Source organism: Psammomys obesus, unplaced genomic scaffold, assembly GCF_907164565.1.
Source record: "Psammomys obesus unplaced genomic scaffold, mPsaObe1.curated_primary_1811, whole genome shotgun sequence".
Classification (NCBI taxonomy): domain Eukaryota; kingdom Metazoa; phylum Chordata; class Mammalia; order Rodentia; family Muridae; genus Psammomys; species Psammomys obesus.
Window position 1 is genome coordinate 54,681,298 of NW_026585504.1, and position 17,758 is coordinate 54,699,055.

General features: G+C 39.0%; 1 protein-coding gene across 2 annotated transcripts in view; it reads left to right on the top strand.

Moving 5' to 3' along the window:
• LOC129672165 (contactin-associated protein like 5-1-like) overlaps positions 1-17,758 on the top strand; it is a 796,696-nt gene that overhangs the window by 687,076 nt on the left and 91,862 nt on the right. For both annotated transcript variants that reach the window (XM_055601463.1, XM_055601471.1), the window contains exon 19: positions 4,904-5,128. In XM_055601463.1, coding sequence (XP_055457438.1) covers positions 4,904-5,128 — 225 coding nt within the window. The remainder of the gene's footprint in view (positions 1-4,903; positions 5,129-17,758) is intronic.

Genomic DNA, 17,758 nt, shown 5'->3' on the forward strand with positions numbered 1-17,758 from the left:
TAGACACTAGACTGTCTCCATTGTCTGATGTTTATGAATAGTACTACTACTGAAACTCATGTGCATGTTTGGGAATAGCACATGTTTTATTTTTGATTTTATATGCTTTTATTACATTTGCCCACGTGGGTGTGTGAACTGTTGGGGCACATGTGTGTGGTATGATCCTGTGAAGATAAACAACTCTCAAAATTTGATTTCTCTTCCTCTACCTGTAAATGAAGGCACAATAAAGAAACCATGCAAATGGCTACGCCATGGGGAGTATAATTATATTGTTTGTAGATATGAGAGAGAGAGAGAGAGACAGACAGACAGACAGATGAAGAAGCAACTAGAAGAGTCCAGAGCAGAGAGAAAAAGAAGCAGATAGGACAGGCCAGGGCCAGGGCCAGGGCTATTTCTCCTGCAGGGGTAGAGGAGTGACAGAGGGAAGCAGGAAAGAATAGCAAAGAAACTAGCAATGGAAACTGGTAAAGATGGACAAGGGTGGGGTGGGGCTTGCCAAATCTCGAAATCTGGAATATCCTGGGAGCTAGCACAGTAGAAGGGTAAGATGGATAAATGAACGAGGATGCTACTGTGAGCTTTGAAATGCATAACAGTTACATGTGTTAGGTACCAGAGGAGACTGAAATCTAGCTTTGGCTTTGATATTCAACCATAGGTGTACGCCAAGGGAACTGGCCCTTTGTGGCAGGCAGAAGTCTGTTTTGCAGGCTCCTGAGGAATGCTACCTATAAGCATACTATCCACCAGAAATCCTCCTGGAGTCCAGCCTGAGCCGAGCCTAGACATTTATGTTGGCCCAAATCAGTGAGCCTGCCCTTTCTGGGGATGCTTGGGGTTTTTCTCATTTACCTGACATCACTGTGTAACACTGTGAATAAAGTTCAGGTCATAAACTTAGTGGATGACAAGTGTACTTACCTGCTGATGCATCTTGCTGGCTCCTTTTTTTTTCTCTAGAGGACCTGACAAATTGTTTTCAAAATGGGTTGCAGATTTTCCCTCCTTAACATAACTATACTACAAAAGCTCCAGTTTTTCTTCACTCTCACACACCTGTTATTGTATGCTTGTCTTAAAGCAGACAGCCTACTGTATGGGAAATGGTGCCACACTGTGGCTCTGACTTGCTCATAGCTAATGACTAGTCATGCTAAACATTCATTCAAATCATTACCTTTCATTTCGGTGTCTTTTTTGAATAACTGCATATTTGAACAGTTTGCAAATTTTATTCTTGTCGTTAGGTTGCATTTTTTCAGTCTTCTGAATATATGTCCCTTATAAAATATAATTTGCAAATTTATCCTTCCATTATGTGGGTTTCCTTCTCACAGTCCTCATTATATCATTTGAAACAAAAAGCTTCTTCATTCTGATGGAGCTCAATTTATCTCCTTTCTTTTATTGCTTCTACTTTTACTGTCACAAATGAGAAATAAATGGTAGATTCAAGGAAGTAAAATTTGTACCTATAATTTCTTCTAAGTATTCTATAATTTTATCTCTTCTATTGAAGACCTTGTTACATTTTAAGTTATTTTTTGTATATGTTGTACAATTTTGCTCTTACATGATTCCCTTATTTATTTTACCAAATTTAAATTTATTTCTTCATGCTTGTGTGTTGTGTGTGTGTGTGTGTATGTGTGTGTGTGTATGTGTGTGTGTGTGTGTGTGTGTGTATGTATGTATTTGCTAGCATGCCCAGGGCACATGTATGGCCAAAAGACAATTTTTAGAAGTAGCTTTTTTTGTCCTACCATGTGGTCCCAGGGACTTAACTCAGGTCATCAGGGTTGGCTGCAAACACCTTTACCCTCTGGACCACAGTGACATCCTTGACATCCGTATGCCTGGGCATCATTTGTTAGTGTGTAATTCTTTGCCAGCACTCTTCTATTGTTGACTAAATAGTGTTGCCACTAAATTTCTGTCACTAACATTACTAGATAATAAATTTGGAAACTGATGTACAAATCTAGAATGTTAAACCTAACTTAATCATACACAATCATTTAAAAACATCACTGACATTTAATATGGTGGAGATTATGGTATGTGTTTTGTTTATGCTACTTGCTTCTTTTATTTCATACCATAAGCATTCCTACATATGTCATAAGTATTTGTAAGCACCAGTTTTAACCACTGCAATATTTCCCATTGTAAACACTGTCTTTATTTATTTACTTCATCTATCACAGGAGCTCTGTGGAAAAAAACTCTGGGTTCAGGTTCTCATTCATTTTTCATTGTCCCTGTGCAGATAGTAGTTATGCATTTAACCTCAAACTTCTTTGATTTCCATATTTATAATATGTGGAAAATGCAGGAATTTTATATAAGGGACCATGTTTAACATTCAGTGAACACCACACACATCATACAAATTCTCCCTAAATGATATCTCTTACTATTTTTTGAAATGTTGTACTATCTCAAACTAAAATAATAATAAAATTTAAAATTCACTGAGTGTGCTTTAAATTTCATTCATAAGTAATGTATGGGAAACCAAACCTATTACAGCACTTTCATCTCTTGTCATAAAACATAAGAAAGTGGATGAGTAGCAGCATTTGTTGAATTTAGCTTACACTGAAACAAGTAATAAATGAATATTAGAAATAATAAAATTAGCTCCTGTAGAACAAGAACATCATTTTGACATATCTAATCATAAATATGTTTTCATTTTTAATTTATTGTCCTGAAAAATAAAAAGAAATATTGTATATGGACATGTCTCATATGGTTTTTATACACTGTGAATCCCATATGCGTTTGACTATATACACAAACATCCAACAAAGGCTTTATTTTGTTAACTAGAAAATAGTAGCTGAAACTGCAGGTCATATCTACCTACATAAAACACTTGTATCAAGCAGTTGATGATCCAATATCTTCATGGCCTAAAGTTTCTGCTTCATATTTTTAATATAAGAGACACTGACATAACTTGCTTGATAAACACAAAACATTCTTTCTAAACCTTTCCCTATTAATTGCACTATTAGCCCAGGTCTGTGAGACAACAAGCATAAACCTGTAGCATCAACTATGTGGCACTACTAAAGACTGTTGACAGAAATGTCACGAGGTAGAAAAGCATCAAGAGCATTAGTAAGCAAATCCAAGTTTGGCTATGTTCTTGGTGACCCACACTTATCCAGAAATTATCAAGGGAGGATTAGGAACAGTGCATGCTTCTCTGGCAAGAAGAGAAACCTATCATAAACCTATGAACTCAACTTTACCACACAGTTTTCCAGGCAGATGTTTGCTCACAGGTCTATAAAAAGCAACATTTCCTGCACATAAACACACGAGACTTAAAGTTGCCACAAGTACAGACTGGATCCTGGCAAAATCAGTTTTTTCACATGGTGATAGATACACTGCCTATCACGGGATACATTTCATAAGGGCTAATGATATAAACTTAGGTTAAATTATCTTCATTTTTTTCTTTGCTTTTGTGTTTTTGCAGTACATGTGTATATGTTTATGTGATCGTGTGTGTGTGTGTGTTTGTATGAACATGTATGTGGAGGCCACGGTTCAATTACAGATGTCTTGTCAGTTGCTCTTCAAAATTTGGCACTCACCAGTTGCTAGACTAGCCAATGAACATCAGGGCTTTTCCTGTCTCTGCTTCCCCAGATCTGGGGTTACATTTAAAAAACTTCACTCTATATCCCAATCATAGCCTGCTTCATCCTCTCCTCCCAATTACACCCTCCCTTTCTTATCCCCCATTCCCCTTCCTCTCCCCCTCAAAAAATGGGATACCTCCCACCAACCACCCCAGCTAACCACCCCAGCACATCAAGTTGCATCAAGACTAAGCATATCCTATTCTCCTGTGGCCAGGCAAGGTAGCCCCACCAGTGACAAGTGAGCAGAAAGCAGACAACAGACTCCAAATCAGATACAACCCTCACTCCTCTTACTAGGGAACCCACATGAAAATCAAGCTGCCCATTGTCTGCTTATATGTAGTGGTCTAGGTCCAGTCCATGCATGGTTTTTGTTTGGTGCTTCCGTTTCCACAGTTCTCCCTGGGCCCAGGTTAGTTGGCTCTGTTGGTCTTGTTGTGGAACTCCTGTCCCCTCTGGGTCTTTCTATTCTTCTCCCCAGTCTTCCACAAGGCTCCCTGCACTCCACTCTATGTTTGGCTGTGCATCTCAGCATCTGTTTCCATCAGCTGCTGGGTCGAGCCACTCAGAGGACAGCTATGCTTGACTCACGCCTATCTTTTAACATAGATGCTAGAGATCCAAACTCACTTCTTCACTCTTGTTCATCAAATATTTGAGGAACTGAGCCATCCGCTGATAGTGGAGTATTACAGACACTCCACAAGTCCAAAGACTATTTCATTGAATAACATAGAGACTCATAGAAAGGGTTGCGTGTTAGCATTAACTTCCTCAGGCATACTTGTAATTACAAACAATGGCTACAAAGGGCTTGAGAAATGCTTCAGTCAGCCAAGTGCTTGCCTCACAAGCATGGGAGTCTGAGTGTGGATCCCCAATTCCCACATGAAAAACAAGATGCATCGCTAGAGGAGGTGAGATACTAAGAGTTCTGAGCTCACTGATCAGCCAGTCTAGCAACTCCACTCAAATATAAAGTGGAGAATAATAAGAGAAAGCATCCACCCCTTAGTCTCCAAAGTCCGCACAGATCTACATATGAACATGTTAATATACACACAAGAAGGGACTTGATCCTTTTCAAAATCTTCAAGAACACATCATCTGATTTTTTAACACCCCTCACCTACTGCTAAGTATAGACAAAGCAATAAGCAGGCATTGTAGCTACCCTGAGTAATAGACTAAATGTTTGAAAGCATGCTCTCTTGTCTTCTCTTTTGCAGAGATTTCAGCTCTTTTTGATTCTGGCACCTCCGTTACATACATGTTTCAAGAGCCATATCCGGTAACCAAGAACATAAACCTCTCATCTTCAGCTATCTACACAGACACAGCTCCATCCAAAGAAACCATTACACTGAGGTTCATGACGGCACAGGCCCCCAGCCTCTTGTTCTTCCTCAATTTCTCTTCTCAGAATTTTCTGGCTATCCTGCTCTCCAAGAATGGTGAGTGATGGTGTCATGAAGCCACAAGGCCATTCTTTCCAGGAGGGAAAGTTCACGCTCTGCAGTATCCTGCAGAGACTCACAGCTAGGCAGCCTCAGTCTAACCTTCATTTCACTTCACCTTTATGAGCTGTAATTAGTATTCTGGCCCTGTGTCAATTTGCAACTCAAGTCCAAACACATTGACTTTAATTTGTCTTAACTGTCTAGCAGTAATTCTTTACATTTTGTTCCATGCTGAAATTCATTAAGTATGATGATCATAAGCAGGTCTGAATTTCAGAAGGATATTTGCCGCATGTACACTGTCATCTTTGCTGCCATGCTCATCACTGGGGTTTGGTAAAGCGTAAGTACTGGCTGAGTTTTTAGATGGGCATTGTCCAGGTCTTCAAGGAAAATATAATGTAAGAGCCATTACCCTATGGCACAGGACTTAACTTTTGAGAGTCTGATTTTCTCTTAGAGGCATTAATTCTTTTTTTTTTTTTTTAATAATGACTGAATATAAAACTGTGACATTTGCCACTCTGAAATGGAAAGACCTGGATTATATTGCTTGGAAAGAGTACTACTATTTCACAAATGACATTTTGTTATTTCTTTGCTTTCTTGAAATTATTACAATTAGTTATAAAGCTCATTCATTCTTGCATGTCCTTGTCTCCTGACTTCACATACATAGGTAAACTCAGGTGTCTTTTGAAGGCTGCATTTCATTTTTATCTGTGCTTCTTTGCTGGTGACATTCTCAGTAATCATCCTTAGCTACTTCCTGCTGATACTAGGGTGGCGATAGGGAGGCCAAAAGACTGAAATGCTGGCCAAGTCCAGGAAAAGTAAAGTGTTTTGATGCTGTCCAGGATCTCTGAGAACATCCATGGCTTGAGGTGAAAGCACACATCTGGTTTGCCAGACTTTGGGGCAAAGTACAAAATGTACAGGAGAACCAGAGGTAAAGGGGCACAATCTGGCAAAGCAGTCTTCACGAGCAGTGCCAGAGGCACAGGAAAAACACCCAAGAGACACAGCCTCACCTATTATTAGGATTTTCCTATTCGACAGGAAAGGAAAAGCCAAGACCATGTCAGTAAAAAGAAAAAGATTATTCACCGAAGGAAAGGAATCTCAGTGAGAGTCGGTGAGAAGGGCCAACCATAACCTTGAAGGCCATGGTTGGAGGGTACCGCCATTTCCCAGTAAAATGAAGAGATACTGGTCAGTGTATCAGGCAAAGGGAAACATTTATGCCAACCACGGAAGGGAACTTATCAATCCGCCATTGTTGTATGTATGGACGTAGCTATCAGGTAACCAAGAAAGAGGAGTCCCAAAAGCAGGGAAAGGTGGGGAAGGAATCCCACTTTTTGAGATAGAGAATAGGTGCGGTACTTTTCTGGAGTGCAACTGACCTGAGAGGTGGATTCCAGTGAATGTTCTGCAGCTTAAAACATTCCCCTTTTTAATTTTACAAAGGAGATAAAACTTTAGACATGCTAGCATTATCTTTGTGCTTTGCAGTGTAATATACATTATGGAAAAAGGCAGTAGACATACACCTGTTTGTTAACAGCATAAACACTCTTTAAAGTGAGTTCCAGAAAGGCAGAAGCCTTTCATGAAGTAGAAGGGCAGAAGCTCACTTGACCTTAACTTTTAGTCTGATTATACATTATGGAAGGGTGGCTTATTTTTTCTATCCAGAAGACTGGGTGTATATAAATCTACAACAACGAGAAACAACTTTTAAATTTATACTTAAAGACAAACCAAAGAAGATTTAAAATCTTGAGCTTGGAACTATGGTAGTGGATTGTATAGTGGAATGTTTTTATAAGAGTTAGATTAGTAAATCAGAACTCTAGTGATAAATGTCAAAGCTCTGGAATGTCAATAGCACAGTAGCATAGCAACAGAAGGTAATATGAAGCATTTTTATTTATTTAGAATAATTTAAATCATCTCAGACCTTCCAACCTTCATAACTTGTATCTATCAACCTTAAAACATCTTCTCAGTCCCTCAAGCTTATACCTTACAGAAACTGTACATTTTGAGAGTGCAGCTGACCCCTTAGCATCTGCTGTTAAATTGGTCTTCAAACCTATCAGAGACTGGAGAAGGATAAATTACCACAGGAAGCATAATCCAAGAGTCCTATGTTTGGTTAATATAACAGAGGCTTATGCATTATCCAGTCAGGCTTCCCATTAAGCTCCTGTGATGACAGTAGCTCTTATGGGCACAAATTCTAGGGCTACATTGCAGCATCAGTCTTCTGGCTCTGGGTCCATGGAATCTAAGAGGCCTTTCCATGGAAGAGAAATTTAGGAGAATTGCTAACATTTTTTCTAGGCAAAATGGGGCTGTCAGCTCTCTGGCTGTCATATCTGTCCACAGTTCAGGCAGGGCCAGCAGGCCAGTTGGGGTGGATCTATCCAATAACACAGTAACCAAGTGGAGTCATCGGTCATGCCCAAATTTTCCTGGAGGCCTTGGGGTCACCACTAGAAAATGGGGTCTCTGTCACATTAAGCTTTTTTTTATTAAGTATATATAATATACTAGTCTCCAGATTTTCTGACAAGCTTGAGGACCATCTATTAAGTTTAGCTGAGCCAAACAAACTTTAATTGTATAGTTACCCATGCTAGGCTTCACCTAGGATAAAAACAAGAGACTAGGTACAGCTTAATTAATTTTTAGCATGACTGTAAATAAAAATTTTAATTAGTACCAAAGCAAAACATTCAATAATAGATATAGTTCATAGACTGACAAACCTGCTGATCCTATCCTATTGTATGAGTTATGAATTTTAGAATTAATAATACAGTGGAACAGTATGAAATAGTTTTAAAATTACACTTGAATTTATTATATCAAGTTTATTAGCCAGAAAGCTTAGTGGTGCTCATGGAGGTAAAAACAGAATTCATTCATTAATTCAGAAATCGATAAAGACATAAGCAATTAGACATACACAAGATAACAATAGATGGTCCATAAGATATTATAGGTGTCATTTATTCTGAGACAAAGATAGTGGGAAGAAACAATAAATACAGACAGGCAGAAAAGCAGGGAGAAACAGAGAAGAATGAGGAAGAGGAGGAGAAAAAGGAGAAGGAGGAAGAAAACAGGAAGTGGAAGAGGAAGAGAAAGATGATGGAAGGGAAGACTAAGACAAAGAAGAGGAGGAAAAGAAGGACTGATTATTTTTCAAGACCATGAGTCATTTAATCACCTACTTACTAATTTAAAAGTTAATGTCCAAAACCATGCCAATATGAGGCTGTCTTTGGATGCTGGGGCATGGACAGTTCTGTTAGGGCTATGAATCATTGAAGAATCCACACTCAGATGGTATGCAAAAACAAAGGGTATTCATTATGCAGAGAAGTCCAGTGTTATGCCCAGATAATGAAACCCCCAAAAGACCACCAGGAATCTGATTCTGATGCAAACACAGAAGGCTCGTTTATTGCAAGCTCGAGCTTGAGCCCCAAAAGGTCCCTGTCGCAGCAGGTTAGGAGAGTGACCCCGAGTCAAGTGGAGCAGTTTTTAAAGGGAAAACCTGCAAGCAGCGAATTCCAAGCTTTGTGTTATAGGATTGGGCAAGGGATGAGCAAGTGAGATGACCTTTCCTGCTATTGGTGGGTGCCATCTGAGAGAGTTGCTGAGGAACTACAGGAAACATCTGGTCCAGTTTGGCAGGTACATGTTTGTACATCCTGTGGTGTTTCCTGCAACTGGGTGTGTACATTGTTGTTCAATATTAATATTTACTATTGATGTATGTTTTAGTTAAACAGTGGTTATTCCTAAACCAGCTGTATACTCAAATCACCACACAGAGACTAGGATTTATTTAATTAACCTAGAGCACAATGCTGTGTAATAGTTACTCCATCCTAAACCTCCAAGCCCTAATAGTTTCCTCCCTTTCAGATTTACCACATTATACTTGCTTTCAGTTATCTCTTAGGTCTGGTTCATCTCTCCTTGTAGTTTCAAGTCCTCTCCTGCTGATCTCTGCTCTCCAACTCCTACTTGCTTCCTTCTCCTCCCCTCTGGACCAGGATGGGCCACCCTATTCTCTCCATTTCTCAGCATTGGCTGGTTTATTTTTTATTAAAATACAAAGAACAAATGTATTTTGTTGAGAGACGTGATGCTTAGAATAAACTTCACAATGCAATATCCGGATTGAAACCAGATAGTGGGGTAAAACTTGAGAGAAGCGATGCTTAGACTAAACTTCACAATGCAATATCCAGATTGAAACCAGATAGTGGGGTAAAAAAAAAATCAGCATTTGAATGAACAAGGGTAAATTGTGTACATTCCACAAGAACATAATACTAAGAGTACATCCTGTGGTTTTTTCTGCAACTAGGTGGGTACGGGGTCATTCTTGGGTCAGTACCTTTAACAAAACAGATTGGTAATTCAAAATGGAGTTTGCTTAGCCCTTACATTCCGCCCCCCTCCCAATACTGACTTTAGAGGCCCAATCATGGGACTAGTACTGGTCTAGGTTGTCACCATTAAGACAATGATATTGGGTTCTCATAATCATGAGCTGAATTGTGCTTAACTTCTGTTTTACATATTGTAATAATTTATTAAGCATGCAGGGCCCAAAGGTCAAAAAAAAAAAAAAACAAGAAAAGTAGAAGGGGACCTAGCAAGGTAGAGAGAAGAGTGGCTAGCCACAGTGGGGTACTGAACCATGATTGGAACGAACCCTGGGATTGTTCTCATTTACTTTTTCTTTTCTCTAGGCCTTCTCCTACCTTAGCCTTATAATCGTTGATTATACCCAAATAGTCCATGTAAAAACAGCATTCTTCCCTGAGGGCCGCACAGGGTCCTCTTGTTACAGGAATAAGAAGTATAGCCCTCTTCTATTTTGTTATATAACCTCTGCCAAAGAGGACAGAGAGTCTTGTAAGTGGGAGATAGCAGTCTCCAGCGTGTCTATGTCTTCATCTATGGACTCTCTAAGCTGGTTATAATATTAATCTTGGAGTACCAAGAAAGAGATTCCAGTCCCAGCTCCTGCAGCCCCCAACCTCAAGATAACAACCAATGTTAGGGTAGAGATGGGCTCCCTCTTTGTTCTGACATGCAGGAAGAGAGTGACTTTTCAGTCAAGTGAGATAAGTCAGCATTGTCTTGGCAGAAAAAAAATATTAACAAAAATATTTTCGTTGTCTTTTCCTAATTTTATCATCTGATTTTCACTGCATGTTATAAAATATGAATGTGTGTGAATTATTTTTTTCTCTTTGCTCTGATAAACTGTACCAATAAAGCAATTTAAGAAGAAGGGATCATAATTGGAGGGAATAGTCCATCACATAAGAGAAAGATGCAGCAAAGAACTGAAGGCAGCCAGGAAGCAGAGAGAGAAAGATGGATTCTGGTGCTAAGCTCAATTCCTTCTTTAAGTCTAGTGTAGGACCCCAGATCATGGTCTAGCATAGCCCACATTTAGATTAGGTTTTCTAACTTCCCTTAAAGTTAGATAAAGATATGCCCTGAGGCTTATCTCTTTGGTTGTTTTGGATACTGTTAAGTTGACAAACAATGCTAAGCATCACACTGTCTATATATGTACCCTACTTGCAAGTATTTTAACTGGTGCTTTTGGTTCCTTACTGGTTGAAATAAACAGGTAAAGTTAGAAGATGCACAAATAAAGCCATCAATCTATGCTGAAATTCATATAAAATTCAAGTAGTGCTTGTAGGTCACCTTCTTTGTGATTTTTCTGCTGCCTCTGGCATTGAGTGATTTGTGTGCCTTTGCCTCAGCATTTCTCTTTTATCAATTTTGGAACATATAAATTTATAAGGTCCACAGTTTGAATTGCTGATTGTATACACCTCAAAAGGAATAATTATAACCTGAGATACTTTGCATTTTGTATATGCTACCTCAAGGGAAACAGAAATAAGAATGGATCATAAGAGTAAGTACTTTCAAAGTACAAAACCTGAGAGTTGCCAGACAGGATCAAGTTCACAATAGGATATCCTCACTGTCCCTGCTTCCTTTCAAAGAAGCCCTTCAGAGGTCACTGTTACATCTTGTCACCCATCTCTCGACACCAGTTTATGCTTGAGATGCTCTAGGCAGTAGTTGGGATGTACAGGGCTGGAAAAAGATGGCCTCATTCAGCCCTGACTACTTCAGTTTCTTTGATTGCTGTATTGAGTTTCCAGGTTAGACTTGATTGCATCATTGCCTACATGCGTGTGCTTTAAATATGTTTTTCTTTTCCTTCCGTAATCCATGTCGTAATAATATTCCTGTGACCCACTGCGACCTGTCAACAATGGCTCCTCAAGGGTAAGACATGCCCAGTATCATAGAGTTAATCCACCATGCTAAGTAAAAAGTCTGGGCAGGGGAAGAAAGACATGTAAATAGAATGAGAGGCTGACACTGTTTCTTAATTCTCTTCTTTTTGTTGTAATGAATACTTTAAATTTTTGGTTTGCTCCTAAGAATCTAAATATTTTTATGAACTGAATTGTGTCCCTACTTCACAGCCTCGATGGTGAATCCCTGATTACTCCCACTGACCTTATGATTAGACTTGGAATAAGAGAGTAATAAGGTCATGGAGGTTGAAGCCCTTACCATAAGGAATACACTGGAGGACTTTGTCTTCCCCTGTTCCTGTAGCATGTAAAGACAAAGTGGATAAGTCAGCTTCAACAAGCAAAGATGATGGCCCTCTTCAGAAGGAAAAGCTAAACAGCTCCATGTTGTGTCTACAGCTTCTGGAAGCATAAGAAAATAAAATAACAGGTCTTATAGCTAGGTCAAGGGTTACTCAATACATGGTAATTTATTTTTACCAGGTAAGTAAAGACAAACAAAATGATGCATATGTATGTTCCTCATAGACAGTAATATACACAGCATTTCATTACCTTAGTGATAGCAGTAATAATGTGAATTATTAGCTTGATATTGTATTATCAGACCATGAATAGAAAGGCAAATATTTAGGATGTTATTAAAGTATAATTAAAGGAAGAAACGGAAACTGCCCAGAGCCTAGAAGGTGAGGGCTTCACAGGCAGGAAATTACTAGAAGTGAAAGATAAAGCTATGGGTAGTCTCACGTTAGGAGGCTGCCATTGCACTGGGACAGCAGATTTGTCTACATACAAACATGAAAGCAAGAATATTTAAGAATGACTTTTTCTAATGTCTTAAGAGAAGTAGGGAGATCAGAATAGGGAATAAAAAGTCAGAGAAGAGAGCATATGTGAAGGACTAATGAAGTCCTAGGAGGGCAAAATCAAGTGGTGGCAGACTGGGCTGTTGTCTGCTGAGGGTTCTCCTATTGGATTGAGCATCTTTTCTACCTGTGCTTATGTGTTTACATCAAAGGGAGATGAAGGAGAGGGAGAAAGTGACAGAGCAGGAGAGAGACAGAGACAGAGAATAAGAGAGAGAATGAGGGAAATTTCTAAATCTTCTGTGTCTTTTCTTGGAAGGATGCTAATTCAGTAAGATGAGGGAATATCCCTTATAACATTATTTTGTGACTGGGGAAATTGATCTCCCCTTTTGTGGTTTTAGTCTTTTTAATAAAAATCGTCAAGAATGGGATCAAAAAAGAAGCTGAAAGATAACTTAAAGTTTAAATCAAAACTCCAAAGCAGGAAAATTTTAACTCTCTGCAGCTTCCCAGAGAACAGAGAGCCATGCTTCTGAGCTAGGTGTAGAGATTGACCTCATGGCAAAAAGTGGAAAACTAAGGAAGCTCAGAATGTCAGAAAAAGTGCAAGGGAGCTCTGGCCAGCAGAGAAGAAAATGGGAGAGTTATAGCGTCAGAAAGAAGGACAGATCCAACAGAACTTCTTGGCAATTATGGAGCTGCACCAAGGGATTCTAGGAAAGAAAGGTACATTATCCCATTAAAGGAAAAATTACACTTTCTATCTCTTTAGCTTGGTTTGATGTGACCAGCCTTCTTGAAGGGTGGTCCCTTGGAAAGGTGAGTGGCCAGTCCAGTTAGATAACGTTTGGGCAGGATGTAATGGTATGTTTCTACACAGAGGCAGATTCTATTCTTAGTATAACAATTGACATTAATTATCATCTCCAAATATAGCCACATTGAATATTAAGCTTCAACATACACATTTTATTTATAGCACCTAAAATGTATTAGATAAGGAGAGATGTATATGCAATAGAAAAAGAAATATAGAATTATTGACATTCAGAAAATTCATGAGGTAAAGAAATGTGTTTGATTCATGTTAATAATATCATCCTTGCACAAAGCATCTTAGCTCACACAGTATTCTCTGGTTCTAATATGCATGTTGCCTTTAGTAAGAGAAAAAGTCACACAGCTAGCAATTGCAGGAAATCCCCATAGAATCCATGTGAAAATTTTGTAACCAAACACAATGGTTTAGCCTCTTGGGGCAGTAAAAAGAAAAAAATAAAATAAAAGAGTGAGGTATCAAGGAAAAGCACAATTCTCACCTCAAAAGTGATAAAAGATATTGGTGAGTAAGGACACAAAACAGAGAGTACTCAGAGAACACAGATTTCCTCAATTTTTATGTGGTAACAGTTTGATGACATTTTGATGGTAACAGAAAAAAAATCACAAATTAACAAACTTCTCCAATACATTGGAGAAATATTAGGTAGGATCGTTAAAGCAGACACTATCCGAGGACACTCAGCCATTTGGTTGGTGAGATGTCATGGCCTCTTAAGTTAATATACCCCAAAAGGTTTTATTTGTCAGTCATGAAGAAGTCAGCTCAGAAACAAAGATCAGCAAGTGAGAGCTATGAAGGGTGTCAAAGATGGCCCATGATAGAGTGTACATAGGATAGACATGCATACTCAGTATAGCTACAGGTTCTAGGTCAGAATCCCATGTTCAAATAACTGGAATAAGTGAACACCATCAGGCAGAACATTTAGTGTTAGATGAGCAAAACTTGCCTGCATAAGGTCCTTCTAAGGAGAGTAAGAATCACTTGGCAATTTTGGACCTCTCCTTACAATTTCTGCAGTGAGTCTTAGCTAAAAGACCTGTAGTCATTTAAACAGAAACAACTTTCCCAAATCTGTAGGCATCAACATAATAACAATGTCACAGGACTGCATTGGAGAACTCTGGGAAGAGAGTGTGCTTCCTTCCTAAAGTGTGAATGAACAAAGGCTTCTGAATAAACTTGGGCACCAGTGGAGGCTGAACTGAATGTTACTGTTTTTCTGAGTATTCTTTCTGAAGTTCTGTTTAGCTACTTTTGACACATGTGCAGAGGTAGAGATTAGGACTTTGTTGATCAGTTGCTCTGTGGCTATATTTTCTAAAAGCCTCTGGTTCTTCTCACTTTGTACTTTGCTAGTTTAAGCAACTCTCAAGAAATGTTTTCTGGGCACAGAAATCTTTTCTGAGACTGATTCTCCAACCAAGGACCATGCATGGAGATAACCTAGAACCCCTGCTTAGACATAGTCCATGGCAGCTCAGTCTCCAAGTGGGTTACCTAGTAAGGTGAACAGGGGCTGTCTCTGACATGAACTCAGTGGCTGGCTCTCAAAGGAGGAGAAGCCTTGCTAGGGCACAAAGGAGGACATTGTTGCCAGTCCTGAAGAGACCTGATAAATTAAGGTCAGATGGAAGGGGAGGAGGACCTCCCTTATCAGTGGACTTAGAGAAGTGCAGGAGGAGATGAGGGAGGGAGGGGGATTGGGAGGGAATGAAGGAGGTGGCTACAGCTGGGACACAAAGTAAATAAACTGTAATTAATATAAAAAAATAAAAACTTAATTAAAAAATGTTCTTAGAACTGAGCAATTGCTTGGTTCTTTTTCAAGCAAGTTTGCTTTCTTACCACTATGGTGTGCCTCTAATTATTTTCTTCCCTTGTGAAGCTTAGAGGTTTGAAAACAGGGTAGGGATAGGAGGGTCAGGTGCTTGAGGTACCCTTTTTTTTTATCTGTAGATTTGGGATAATTATGTTGGTCTAAGTTCACCCCGCAGGTTTCAAGGATTAATGAGAACCCACTTTTAGTGTTCAGGGAACTCAGGTGAAAGATGTGGGATAAATCCAAAATAGGGTTATTACAGAATGGACCAAAGGGCTGGATGCATACCCAGCCACCTGGATCTTTTTTTTTTTTTTCTTAATGCTGGGGTGGAGAGATTAGGGAATTGTATATTTAACTTTTGGACTAAACCTCTAATTACAGGCTTAAGGATGAAGGAAATATTTATCATTTATGAAAAGAAAGGCTTTCTCAGATAAAAGGCATGCTGTTATTCTCCTTGCAGCTCTTGACCTTCCATCTTGAGATGGAAAAGAAGGTGCTAACTCAAGGCCTTTCCTGTGCACTTCATTTTCTTTTTTTTTTCCCTTTCTTTTTTTCCTTCCAGCAAATGTACATTGAAGTGTTATTAGTTTCTTTGGCTCTTCAATGCTTTAACATGTAAACATGCATGTTCTGTCCTCTTCCTTCTTTGTATATGGTATGTTTATCTCCTTTGACAGCCTCCCCTCTCCTCCTCCTCCCATGCCCAGGTTTGTTTGAGTACTCATGGAGTTGCTTTGTGGAGAACAGTGTGTTTGTTACCTGAACCCAAATCTATCCCTAGTGATAGTGATCTTGCTGGTCTAGGTTTAGGATGAGTGTTTTGAGGCCCAATACTCAAGAATGTAATAAAAATCACAAAGAGATTGCCAAATATTGGATGATACTAGCCAGAAATAAAGCAGTGGTAAAGATTAGAAATAAATAAATGGTCAAAGTTGACATGAGGGCCACACACGTGAAGATACTGAAGCACCCCAGGTAACTTTCTGGAGTCTCGTTTTGTCTGGAGTTTGAAGAGAATAAGGTAATTTGTAGGAAGCATAAATCGAGGGTTTCTATTTTGATAGATATGTTAAATAATATTATAATTTTTCTGCTCTGATTATCCCTTCCCAAAATGCATCTGATTTTAATAACATGCTTATTTGGTTATATAAGGATAAGATGGCAAATACAGAGTTTTCCATAAAGTTTACTTTACCACACAGTTTTGCCTTATTACACATAAACACAAAACAAGTTCAGAGCAGATCTGAGAATATGATTGCAGAGAAACTGTCTATGTTTAATCTTCCTTAAGGTCAGGAGAAGCTTAGGGTATTGATCAGAAGAGGGTGAGCATGCCATGCTGCAGGTTGCAGGTGGGGTCCAAAGCTGCTGATTGACTGCTTTGTGACTTGCTCAGAGTTGAGGGAAGGTGTGCATAGTTACCTGCTGGTAACTGTCTCAGGCTGTGCTGCCATGCCTATTAACATTGAAAGAATGGTGTGCTTGGACAGTGCCAAGCCATGTCTCTGGCAACTAAACCATTTCCTGTGTTTGCTTACCTCAATGACTCACATAAGAAACATTTTTTTTTTAAAAAAAAGAAGGTTCAATTTGAAATAATGAGTGAGAATGTAAGAATGTGCAACCAACAGTGAAACACATTAGAAATTAGTTGCTAGTATAAAATAATAAAAGATTGCCTCAGATCTCATTGGTAATTCGACTGTGGCACACACAGATGCACAGAGCTTTCTGGAGGGAAGTATACTCCATTAGTGACAATTTCTGTCACACATGTTGTAGGGCACAGCTACAGTGTCTGGCTGTGAGAGAACCCAGCATAGTTTGACAGTCCTGGTCAAGCTGAAACATTAGAGTAAAATAAAAAAGGCGTGAATCTTCTAACAAGTGATTTAAACTTTAACAATAAGGCTTAGCCATGTTGGTTTTGTTCAGACAAGCTACGAATAAAAATACAGGGCCCTGTTTCAAAGTGGATAAATGTACAAATTTATCAACTCTTTATTTTCAAACTCTTAAAACTATGTACAGAAATTTTAGGTAGAATTGAAAATGCTAGAATTCCAAAAGACAAAGATAACAAAAGGCAAGATACAGTGGCCACACTGTTGGAATACTAAGACTGGGGAACAGATGTAGGAGGGGACTGGCCTTCCTTGTAGGCTATGCTAAAACTGGGCTCATGGAAATAATTCTCACTGTTACTGGGGAGTCTCTGCTGGGATGTGGTGTTTAAGGATTCTTAGCATCATACTCAAAGATTTGAAGTCATGAACACAAATAGCAAAGTAACAAGGGATTTAATTGAAAACAAACTAAAATTAAGCCAGATATTACATAAGAGAATAATGGGCTTGAATGAGATTTATTGCAGAGCCCCTGATCACTGTTTGGGGCTTCTCTTTTTAGGTTGAGGAGGAGGAGGAGCAGCAGCAGGAGGAGGAGGAAGAGGTGGAGTTGGTTACTCAACAAGTCATGTGATTTGTTTTCTATATTTTATTGATAGGCTTATGTTATGTACGCCTCTGTTCATTGCACATATCCTTCCTCATGGTGCATCTAAATTTAGTCATACACATACCCATCATGCTTAGTTATAAACTAGTATATAAAGAATTTTCCCTGAAATTGCATTGTGTTCCTGTGCCTGCATCCCAATCCTGCATAGTCTGCATCAGAAAACTGGCCTTAGATATGGAATATGCACCAGTTCTGGGTCTTTGGCCACATCAGGGTGATTAC